Here is a 13088-nt window from a genome sequence, read left to right as displayed (position 1 = left end):
CAGGAACATAACCGCTCCATGAGCCGGAATACCTGCCACAGGGGGTAGGTCAAAACGCACAGAGGTGTAGTGTGCCAAGGCAATTTGATCGCATGGGTGTAGCTTCGTTTCCTGGAGGGCTACAACGAGCGGACGGTGCAAGCAGAGCAGCAACTTCCAAGAAGGGGTCACCTCGAAGGCCGCTGAGGGCCTGGCTTCGAGCGAGCACTGCTGCCGCTATCAGTAGGCGGACAGTCATCGTCCATTGCTTCTATAGGTTCATCGGCCATCTTGTTAAGATGGCCGGGAGGGGGAGCTTCCACCGCCGGTGAACAGCCAGATGTTTGGCTACCAGCGGTGCGGCCAGGCGAAATGGATGACGGCCCGGGGCGGCAACCGCTGGGTGGCGCAGGAGAAGAAATGCGCCGTGGCGGAGAAGGAGAACTGTGCTTCCTATGAGCCTTCTTGGAAGGCCGTTTAGTGGAAGTACTGGTCGATGGCTGGGAGTTCGAGGTACGTAGGAAGTCTGCACGGGATGGTTCCTTCTTGAAGGCCCGTGCATCTGACTTCTGGGTCTTCGTCTTGGCAGAAGCTGATGAAGGTGCTTGTGTCTGAGGGGTGACGAGAGGAAGAGGAGACGTCGACCGGGCGATCTTAGCACTGGCCGAACGGACGACCGTAGTGCTGAAGGTCAGATCACATGTCTGCGTCGCCGTCTCCCTGGTAGTCCGAGGAGAGGTGAGGACACTACTGTATTTCCCCGCTGGGAGCAGCGTGGGCTTCCTACTAGCCAATAGCTTGCGAGCAGCCGAGGTGGACACTTTCTCTTTGACACGAATTTCCTGTATGCAGCGTTCTTCCTTGTAGATGGGGCAGTCGCGGGAGGACGCTGCATGGTCACCCTGACAGTTCACACAACGAGGAGATGGAGGTGGACAGTCACCCTCATGGGCATCCCTGCCACAAGTGACACATTTAGCCGCATTGGAACAAGACTGGCGAGTGTGATTAAAACGCTGACACTGGTAACAGCGCGTAGGTGTCGGGACATAGGGGCGAACAGAAATAACCTCATAGCCCGCTTTGATACGCGACGGCAGCTGAATACTATCAAAGGTCAAGAAAAGTGTCCGGGTCGGTACAAGGCCATTATTGACCTTTTTCATGACCCTATGGACAGCTGTCACGCCCTGCTCAGCGAGGAAAGACTGAATCTCCTCGTCAGTCAATCCGTCGAGTGATCTAGTGTATACCACACCACGAGACGAATTCAAAGTGCGGTGAGCCTCCACCCGGACAGGGAACGTGTACAGGGGTGTGGCCCGAAGCAGTTTTTGTGCCTGAAAGGCACTCTCAGTTTCTAGTAACAAGGTACCGTTACGCAACCTGGTACAGGACTTGAAAGATCCGGCGATGGCATCTATGCCCTTCTGGATAACGAAAGTGTTGACAGAGGAAAAATCCTTTCCATCCTCAGATCGAGAAACTACGAGGAACTGTGGGGCAGGCGGTAGTACTTTTGTCACTGGTGGCTGGTCAAGTTTCCGTTTTTGGGCAGAAGTTGAGAGAGAAGGAGAGAAATCCATTGCGGAGGAATCCCCCATGATTGCCAGCGTCTCCGATGGCGCGCTCCTTCCTTGGGGGGACCCTCTCAGAGGGCACTCCCGCCTTAGGTGAATGTTTACACCTCAGGTCACACCTCCCGAGAAACAGACGGAGGGACCAATCGCCATGGTCAGAAGGTATCAGCTCAGGCAATCACCCCTCCCTGGGCCTGGCCTTTACCAGGGGGGTACGTGCATGCCTTACTTGTCTACCCAGGGCAGGGAATTATGCGTTACCCCGTCACCGGCTACGCGTGCGAATGCGTGGGTCGGCCTTCCGGCACGCACAGGGAGGAAGGAAGAAGAGGAAAAAGAAGGGAGAGAAAGGACAGACTGTCTCAAACGCCGAGGCGGAGACCAAAGAAGGCAAGGAGAAGAAGGCAAGTGAAAGAGTAAGTAAGACAGTGAGATGGAGAAGAACAAAGAAAGGAACCAACCAAAGGAAGGAAGAAACCAGAAGAAGTGAAAAACCAAAATGACCGCAAATATAGGTCATGGAACCGTCCATCTCCGGATGCAGGCGCTAACTACCCCTTTGAGGGGGAGGGACTCCTTTTAGTCGCCTCTTACAACAGGCAGGTATACCTCGGGCCTATTCTAACCCCCGGACCCGCAGAGTGAGTGAGTGAGTGTGTGTGTGTGTGTGTGTGTGTGTGTGTGTGTGTGTGAAGAAGAGAGGAGAGGAGAGGGGCGCACTCTAGCTTGACAAAGGATTTATTCCAAAATCTAACAAGTTTTCTTTTTCTTTTGTGTTTGTATGTCGACAATACAATGCTTCTGCTGTTCTGTGAGAGACTCCTAAATCATTTAAATCCTAAGGGAGGTTGACAACAGCAAATTGCATATGAAAGCTTTTATAAAATTTTAAAATCTTGGTCTGCTAGCCATTTGCATTTACAAATATATTGGCTTCCTGGTGTACCTTCAATATTGAATAGTAATGATACGGACATATATGGAAATAGCACTACAACAATTCAAACTTTTACTTAGTGCTTTGCATAAAAAACCAACTGAAAATGGCAAATGTACTTTAAAACAAACAACTACAGCACTGATATACTTATGAATCACTAGCAATAAATGAAATATAATTGGGATTAGTTGTCGTAGATTCATGGCATTGTGTTAACAATGTTCACCATGTTAATGGTGAAGATACAAGCCTTAAAACAATCATGGTAACGTCACTAACAACACAAAAACATTAGCAAAATGAAATCCAATGAACTAGTAACACCTCCACAGGGATAGGTGCTTTTTGGACTGGGAATTTTCTTTTTATTAACATCTTCAAATACATTAAAAATCTGATTTAGGTCAGGGATGTAAATTTAACTACAGAACACGTAATGTATACAACAAAAATATTGGTGTTATATGTTCTTTGGTATCGCATTCCAGCTAATACATTTAAATGAGAAATAAAAGATTTATTAACAATCCACAGTGTAACTTCCTGGCAGATTAAAACTGTGTGCTGGACCAAGACTCGAACTTGGGACCTTTGCCTTTCGCAGGCAAGTGCTCCACCAACTCAGCTACCCAAGCACGACTCACACCCTGTCAAGCTGTGAGGACGGGGCGTGAGTCGTGCTTGGGTAGCTCAGTCGGTAGAACACTTGATAGCGAAAGGCAAAGGTCCCGAGTTCGAGTCTCGGTCCGGCACACAGTCTTAATCTGCCAGGAAGTTTCATATCAGCGCACACTCTGCTGTTGAGTGAAAATTTCACTACAGAAACATTCCTCAGGCTGTGGCTAAGCCATGTCTCCGCAATATCCTTTCTTCCAGGAGTGCTAATTCTGCAAGGTTCGCAGGACAGCTTCTGTGAGGTTCGGAAGGTAGGAGACGAGGTACTGGCGGAATTATAGTTGTGAGGATGGGGTGTGAGTCATGCTTGGGTAGCTTAGTTGGTAGAGCACTTGCCCGCGAAAGGCAAAGGTCCCGAGTTCGAGTCTCAGTCCGGGGCACACAGTTTTAATCTGCCAGGAAGTTTCATATCAGCGCACACTCTGCTGTAGAGTGAAAATTTTGTTCTAGAATCCACAGTGTGTATGGAATTAATGAATATTTAGAATATTGCTCAAATCTGTAGGTTCTACCTCAATCGTTCTTCTCAGCAATTTAGTTTTATCTAGGAATGCTTTGATGATTGTAGAGATCTTTTACTAATTTGCTCATGTTAATTAATGAGTGTAGTTGCATCACTTGTGGCCATATAAGTAGACATGAAATTCTATTTTCTTACACACATGAAACTAGATTACTGCTCATTTTAGAAGAATCAATCAAGGTGTATCTTTAGTGTCTATATTTGTGTACGTAAAATTCTGTTTTCCTTGCACCTAATTTAAGTACAATATTGTTTATTACATTGTAATCTTCTGAACAATTTGCAGCAGGACCCTCAAACTGCACGGTTGGCATGATTGGAATCAGTATCCGCATGCAGCCATTCAGAAGGTTATGGGCAGCATCAATGTTCCGACACTTCAGCGGGTCCTGCAGAATTTCGGTATTCGTCTGCGCCACTCATGGCCAATGATGGCAAGCGTATCGAATGAGTCATAACCTAAATCTGAATATTTGTAGTGACATTTACATGTTGAATAAAGTGTGTGTGTGCACTGTAGTTTGTAACTAATTTATGTTTTCTTCTTTTCTTTTCAAATAGTTCAATAACTGTCACCCTGTATCAATCTAGATGTTGTATGCAACTTATATTTACTATATCTTGACACATTTATATGTCAGGTTCTATACTGTCTTGCATTTTGACAAGTCCTATATCAGGAACATGTTAAAAAGGGTGCTGCATAAATAAATAAAAATATATAAACATAACCTTGTCCTGGAAATACACTGCAGTTCAAACTCTTGGGGAAGATTAGGTTTTAGCATTCCATATATGTCAATGTCATTCCGCATAAGTCTGGATTGGGAAAAGATGGCACAGGAAATCAGGAATGTCTTCTCAAAGGAATCATCCTGGCTTTCACCTTTAGCGATCTAGCAAACTGACAGTAAACTTAAATCTTGATGAATGGTTGAGGATTTGAACTGCTGCCATTACTGAATACTAGTCAACTGCCCCACCACTACACTATCTTGGGTCATTTCCTACAGTTCATTCTATCACTAAGCTAAAAAAATGGATCGCCATTCCCACTATCTTTATGTAGATTTAGTACACAACACTATCTAAGCCACCACTCACAAGAAATAGATGACATATTATAAACAAAATGTACAACTGAAAAACACAAACAAAAACACCCCAAGACACTTTCTACATAGTATATCATCACATTTCAAAGAGTACACCATATTTTTTCCATTGTTTACTAGACCCATATAATCTTACTTGTACACTTGATAAACTATATTAATACTTCTCCTTTTTCTGAGCTCAACATTCCGTTAATGATTACTGAATGCACACTCATTGCGGACTTGAAAAATGAAGCCACCGTTCAACACATTCACTGAACACTGCAACGGACATATGATATCCTAATGGTGTCAGTATGACTAGTAATTATATTGCGAATAAATTAGAATATATACTAAACATTAGACAAATATTATTCATTTGGCCAGTCTACAGATATGTTGCTCAATGTCAGTGCTAGTGTAGTTCTGTGTTTGACTAGCATCACTTTTGTAATTGTATTCTCTGTGTTCTATATATCTTCTATACTTTACACTTGTAAATATTACTGATTGCTCAGTGCAAGTGAATGTGCATGTGTGTGATCGCAATAACTTGATATACTCATTTGTTGAACTCTTAAAAATAACAGTGGCAGAAGATTTGTTAATTTAACTTCTTTAGTTGGTTGGTTGATTTGGGGAAGGGGACCAAAGCAAGGTCATCAGTCCCATTGGATTAGGGAAGGACGGGGAAGGAAGTTGGCCGTGCTCTTTCAAAGGAACCATCCCAGCATTTTCCTGAAGCAATTTAGGGAAATCATGGAAGAACTAAATCAAGATTGTCAGATGTGGGTTTGAACAGTCATCGTCCTGAGCGCCACGTCGCTTGGTAATTTTTATAAGTAGTTTGTATTCAGTTATGTATATGTTCCTGATGAGGCACATAATGACTAGCTATAGTAAATCTTGTATGCTTTGTAAATTCTCTTGGTCACACAGATCTCAATGAATACAAAGCAATTGACCACATAGATATTCAATGCACTAAGTGAGTTTTCTGGAATACAGTATCCACTTTACAATTGTCAATAAATTCACATATTACGCAAACAATTCAGGAACCTATGTTAACAGTTACAGTAGGTTTTAAAATAATAGCATTTACCACCTGCTAAAATTTGTCCACTCTGATATTTGTACAGCCTAGTGCGACATAAATTCAAAGAGTAAAGAAACCAACATATTAATAGCTCTTTCAGGTATCTGCATCACACAGAAATAGTCCTTAGAATTCATATATTAATAGTTATTTTTTATCCGTAGCACAAATACTATATACTGCACATCTTGCAAATTATTGCATTGAGCATGTAGACTACACTAATAGCAAGAAAACAAAAAATTTCGGGTGGAAGCATGAATCTATTTAATACAGGCCAAGGCCATGCTATTTAATAAAATTAATCTAATGAGTTTCTCCCTGAGAGGGAGAAAGGGGGGGGGGGGGGCTGGTGGACTCCACACACAGTAAGTAAAATGAAGTTCATATGACCACGCCATTATACAGACAGAATCCTTGCACATGAAAGTTTACTAGGATTACTACAAGCACTGAAATGCTAATTGTGGGTTATAACAAATGACAAATATGAAACAAAAAGCGTCATCATTTACTTAATTCTCACCTCCAAGGACAAAGCCAATGCTCGTAAACAAGCAAGAGTTGTCGGCAGGAACTATTTTCCGCATAAGAACCCCTGGAAAGTCACTGATTGCATCCGTTACGTGAGGTCTCACTCTATCGTTATCCAGTCTAGTTGCAGGAATTACATCGTTTCTTGAAATCACTTTCGGTTTTGCACCAGGTTTATTTTCAACTATTAAAACATCACCAGACGATATTCCGACGTTTCTTAAGTTCGCTTCGTTGTCTGATAAATCTAGTGCTTTCGGGGGATAGCCACTCAGCACATGAAGGTTCATTTCTCCTATATTTGTCAACGAACAGAGCTTTGTCTTCAGATCACGTACAGTACTTGCTGCTGTTAATCCTTCAACTACATTCTGTCCCGACTTCGTTTTTAATTTCAAGACAAGTGAAGACATATTAAAGGCAGTTCTGGACTACAACTTAAAAATAGGCCTGGTATCTACACGTATGTGATTATAGTGCACCACATTCAAAGTTCTGCAATGAGGAGACTTGCACTTTAAAAACTTAACACATAATCAACAAAAGTATGTCAGCCAGGACATATATATTCATTTGTAAACAATCACAGCCGTATCATCTGCTAGTTATACTGCGCCATAAAAGACTTTCAAGAGTGCCAATAACAGATCTGAAATAAACAGAATATTTTGATACGAGTGTTTGTGTGCCTGCCTAGAAATACGAGATGAAGAAAACGATGTATCATAAACTTCTTCTTTTTCAATTATTCGTTGTAACAAATTGCTGACAGTAACTTTTAATTTTAAGATGTTGGCACCAAATACGAGTAAAAGGTCAATGACATTTAAAAAGAATTAAATGGCAGTTTTGAAAGTCATCATTCCGGTATTTGAGAGCTTGATATTTTTAAAAGGTTAATTTATAGATATTGCCAGATGAACAAGTACCTAGTGCACTTTTTGAAGTTTTATGTTCACAAAAAATTAAATTTATCACTACTCACATAGAATCTCTTTGCCTCGGATAGTCTCTCGCCTCACAGAAGCGCGATGTTTAAAAGAAACTTTCGAATGTTCAAAGCGAAACAGCGACGCAACAAATTGAGTGGATATCAGGTAGCTGTTCTGTTTTACAAATAGCTGTAAACAAATATCTTATTATGCTGTTCTGACTGATAGTATCTCTTAACATCATCGCTGGCGGCAAAGTGACTGAATCGATGACGGGATGATTTAACAAAATTGACTTTAAATGCGAATATTTCAATTTAGGCTTTACGGCGACTGTTATTGATATCGATTGAAATTAGAAGTTTACGGTCACCCGTGAAAATTTATTTTATTTGCTCTTTGCGTTTCAAATGTTTCAATCGCTGTGATACGGTGGCTTTTTATGAATTAATGACAAGTATATATTGTGTGTACAATTTTGAATACTCTGCACTAAATGTACAATATGTTACAACACGAGTCTAGGATTTGATTTTTAAACTGTTTGCTGCACGATTGTGCTTTTCGCTGCATATGTAGCCTGCTAAAGGCAAGTGATTCATTTACGAATACACAAAGAACATGCCAAACCACGATTCGTAACGAATTTAATATCCCCTTGTCCTCAGAATATTCAAATGTCAGGAGACATTTAATGTGTTCTGGTGTAGCTTCTTTCGCTTTCTGAGGTCATGATTCAGTTTGGTATAAATATGAAGGCCTAATGTGAAGTCTTAAAGAGCTCAGGCAGCCTAAAGTGGCACCACAAGACCAATAACACACTTGAGAATTATGACAACAAAGATTTGTTTAACAATAGTAGACTTTGTTCTGCTAACATATTCATTGGTGGATTTTTTTCATGCTTTTGTAAATATTTTTTAGACCAAATTTCCACAGTATGAATATGAAATAAATCCCAAAACATGTGACACAGATAAGCATAGGCATAAGAATGCATGGTATACTTTTATTTATTTATTTATTTATCTTACAGCTCGAAACATGTATTTAACATGCATGGGCAATGTTATAATAATTACATTCAGATTATTGATACACAATATAAATAGATTACATGCTACTAAGTAAAATATCATTGAAGTATATTTAATATAGCGTTCCTGAGGTCAAACCATGTCAGCACCATACTGTATGGGCACTTCAATACAAGCCATTTTTTTAACTCATTTTTAAAAATTCTACCAGAAAGCTGTTTCAGGTTGTTTGGCAGAGAATTATAAAATATTGCTCCCTTAATGAATGGGGTATTTGTTGTTAGATTCAATCGTCTGCTCACCATATGAAAGTCTGATTTTTGTCTTGTATTGTAATCATGGATTTCCATATTCCTGTTTGTCACTTTTTTGTCTTTTTTCACTAATAATATTGATTGAAACATATATACTGCATAGATAGTCATAATATTAAACTTAATAAACAGGTTTTTACATGAAGTTCTGGGTCTTACTTTTGCCATAGTTCTTATTACTCTTTTCTGCAATACAAATACCCTTTTTATATTGTATTGGCTACACCCACCCCACAATACAATTCCATAAGATAGATGGGGATACACCAACCCAAAATACGCTATTTTTATTGCTTCTATATCTAAATATTGAACTAATCTCCTTAGTAAATACAGACTAGATGTTATTTTACCACAGACATGATCTATTTGCTGATTCCATGAAAGTCTGTCATCTATATATATCCCCAGAAATTTACATTCTGAACAGGTATTTTCCTGAATGTCCTCATTTAGAACAGTATTTTTATTTGAACTACTTGTCTTAAAATAAATTAAATTAGTTTTGTTAATATTGACCCTCAGGTTTTCTTTTTCAAAATGTGTTTGGGCTTTTTCAACAAAATTCTGTACCACTGAATTTAGGTCATCATTACTACGTGCCCAGCAAACCCCAGAGGTGTCATCAGCATACATAGTAATACGATGACTGGTGTCTAATACTTTTGGGAAATCATTCACGTAGCAAATAAACAAGAAGGGGCCCAAGATAGAGCCTTGTGGCACACCAAAATTTGTGTTCCTTATCTTTGATCTTCTTTTTGCAATTACCTCTCCATTATCATACACAACTTCTGTGTATTGTTGTCTATCTTTAAGGTAAGTATCTATTAAAAGCAACAGTTTCCCACTGACACCATTATAAGCAAGTTTACTTAAAAGAGCGCAATGATGGACTCTGTCAAACGCTTTGGAAAGATCTAAAAACACTCCTGCCGTTTCGTATCCCTCATTTATTTTCTCCATCAGACAGTGTACAAACTGTACTGCTGCAGATATGGTGCTCCGACCACTTCTAAAGCCGTGTTGGAAATCTCCTATTAAGTTATTCATATTATAGTGCTCAATTAGGATTTCTAGCACTATTTTTTCAATTAATTTACCAAACACTGACGTTAAGGCAACTGGTCTGTAGTTCTGTGGTTGTTTTCTTTCCCCTTTTATATATAAAGGTTTAACTAAAGCAAGTTTCAGTTTCTTCGGAAACACACCTTCTTCAAGTACACAATTTATTAGATGGACTAACGGTCTGGCTAACTCACCCTTGCATTTTTTCAGTAGAAAAGGAGAGAATTCATCCCATCCAGCTGATCTTTTATTTTTTAGGTTGTCAATTAGCTCTGTTACGTCCTTGATGGTTACTGTAGGTAGCATACAAGAGTCCCTTTCCTTTTCCTTATCATATTTAAACGGCCTCTCCTGTTTCATGCAAGTATCATTTTCAATAGCATCTATAAAGTAATCATTAAATATATTGCTAACTATATAAGGATCAGAAAAATTATCATTATGTATACTTAACTCTATATTATTAATTTTAGTTTTTGAATCAGTGTTCCTCATATCATTAACTACTGCCCAGCACGACTTTGAGACACAGTCAGAATTTCAGATCTGTTTACTAATATGTTCTACTTTCCTTCTCCTTACTTCCTTGCGATACTCATATTTATATTTTTTATAATCCTCTTTATATGAATCAAGACTGGTTTCTCTGTGTAGCTTATACATATACTCCATTCCTTCTTTGAGTCTTTTCGTTTTTTCATCAAGTTTTACACGTTTGACTACTGGAGGCTTATTTTTATTTACATTCATCTTCTTTGCCGGGATAGTAATATCAATATGTCTAGTTAAAATTTTTGAAAATACTTCCCATTTGCTGTCAACTCCCCTTTCTCTATAAACTGATTCCCAAGATTCTTGACCCAAAGTATTCTTTAGCAAGGTGATGTTGTATTCAAAAAATAATCTTCTATTCTCAAATTTTTTGTTTTGTTTAAGTTTATTAAGACAACCAATCACTAATAATTGTCCTAGATGATCAGATATGTGCCCGTTTACAGTCTGTGCCGAAACAACATTTTCATAATTGGTCATCACATGATCTATGGAACTGCTGCTTGACTCAGTTATTCTAGTGGGCACATGACCAAGTAGATCTTTAATATCATAGGATCTTATGCAGTCTTGTAAACCTTTGCATTCCTGGCTGTTGCTTAGTGTATTTATATTGAAGTCTCCTAACATTACAATATTTACTGTATTGCCACCCTTGCTTAGCTTCCCCAATACACTATCCAGTGCTTCCAGGAAAACCTCGAGATTACCAGAAGGGGCTCGATATATACCTAGCACAATAAGTGGGACGGATACAATCATTAACTTAATTATCACTGCTTCAAAGTCTTTCTCGATACAATAATCCTTAACCCATGATACTTTTTCTACAGAACTTATTAGGTTACATTTCCTTACGTAAGTAGCAACACCCCCTCCTTTATGTTCTGTTCTACAAAAAAACGATGTAAGATTATACTCCTGTAACTTATAATACTGAATATTATGGTTAGCTTTTTGATGCTCTGTAACCACGATTACATGTGGAGCTAGATCTGTAACTAAGGCCTCAAATACATCGATTTTGTTACCCAAGCCCTCAACATTATAATGTAAAAATGATACATTAGTACAATCATGAGAGGATATATCCTTCTCAAGGTTAACATTATCACACAAATCGATAGTTTCTAAATTGGGAACACTGAGGGACTTTTTTATCCTAAAAAATCAACAGTCTTGACACTGCAGTGAGGAATTATTTCGGTTTGCTTGATCTGCAGGCATATATAATTATCACTTCCGTCTTTCGTGTCTATGACATCTGAGGTACAAGGTATCACATTTGAATTATCGCATTTTGTTTCCTCAATAGCTCTGTTGATGTCAGTTGCTAGAGTATTCTTGCCCAGACGATTAAGATGTAGTCCATGTACAGAGAAGCTGCTTCTTTGATAACTGTTAAGGTCCAGCAGTCTCACATTTTTTAACTCGGAGCAGAAATGTTTTAATTTTTTATTTGTAGATCGGATTTCTCGGTTCACACACGACCAGTCAGGCAGATCAAATCTCGCTGGAATATTTGACAAGATCACATTTGTATGGGACAACATCATTAACATAACAATCAACTTTTTAATAAATGAACTGGCCTCGTTGCAATAAACGTCGTTTGAACCTGCTATAATAACAACGACATCACTTTCTGTAAAATCGGTGCAGTCGTTGTTTACAGAGCTTGTTACATCAACAAACTTCGCCCCTGGTTTAATAACGGATGAAATGCGCACGTTTTCTGTGGTTGAGTTAGACATACAATCTGAAATATTGCGTGCATGACTATCTCCGTAAATTTTAACATTCTTTTTACACTGAAATTGAGCTTGTTTAACCTTAGGACCACTTTTTGTAGTTTTGGAGACACTACTTGCATTTGCAGTTGCACTTTCACACGTGGTTTTCAATTCTTGTTGTTGTTTTGTTTTATGTATTTCACCCACATCGGACTGTTTTTCAAGTATTAATCTAGAATTTTCTTCCTTTAAACATAGTATTTCAGTTTTTAATGCCTGAATGTCCCTTTGAAGTAATTTTATAATTTCATTTTTGGAGTCCACTATAGTTGCAAGATCGGCCGTTTCATTACGTAAACAAGCGTGACACGTCCACGGAAAATCTTCACTGATGTATTTTAAGTTTATTTTCGCACACTTTTCGTGTAACCAATAGTTGCACTTGACACACCAAATACCTTTCATAACTCGCTTTTCACATTCTTTACACGAACTGCTTATTTTTTGCCTTTTGGACGAGAGCACAGTGCCACTACACTTCTCTATCGGCGCCATCTTCAACTTTTCAACTAGCCAATATGAATAACAGGTTGTCAACGTTTTTAGTTTTGTAGCCAGTATGAGAAACAGATTGTTAATGTATTTAGCTTTTTATAGACTATGTAAAACATATATGGCTGAGCTAAGACAAGAGCTCGAGATGATTATTAATGTGAGTTCAATGAGACTAATAAATAACATATCTTGTTTATTAAAGAAAATAAATGCAAGAAAGCATTGAGTGTCATAAACTCAGTGGCCAAAAGCAAACAAAAAGAGGTTGCAGCTATATGACCAATTGAATATAATAACTTTTGTATAAAATTTGTGAAAGCACTGTTAGGCATCATGAAACTGTATCTGATATCATAAAATGGCGTATTGTATTGTACTGTATATTTATTGGACCTGTGAATCATTTATTGTATGGGGTACATAGTGGTATAAGACAAGTCAAATAATTACAATACATTTTGAATGCA

At 38.8% G+C, this 13088-nt stretch overlaps 1 protein-coding gene across 1 annotated transcript in view; it reads right to left on the bottom strand.

Moving 5' to 3' along the window:
• The window catches only part of LOC126428263 (ubiquitin thioesterase OTU1), a 47331-nt gene extending 40273 nt beyond the window's left edge, over nt 1–7058 (bottom strand). The window contains exon 1 of the mRNA XM_050090180.1: nt 6423–7058. Within this exon, the coding sequence (XP_049946137.1) occupies nt 6423–6843 (421 nt within the window). The 5' untranslated portion in view covers nt 6844–7058. The remainder of the gene's footprint in view (nt 1–6422) is intronic.
• Between the last annotated feature and the right edge of the window lie 6030 nt (nt 7059–13088).

The sequence above is a fragment of the Schistocerca serialis genome, chromosome 12 (assembly GCF_023864345.2).
Source record: "Schistocerca serialis cubense isolate TAMUIC-IGC-003099 chromosome 12, iqSchSeri2.2, whole genome shotgun sequence".
NCBI classification, from domain to species: domain Eukaryota; kingdom Metazoa; phylum Arthropoda; class Insecta; order Orthoptera; family Acrididae; genus Schistocerca; species Schistocerca serialis.
The sequence above is the reverse complement of the archived record's forward strand: the minus strand, read 5'-3'. Positions and strand labels throughout refer to the sequence as shown.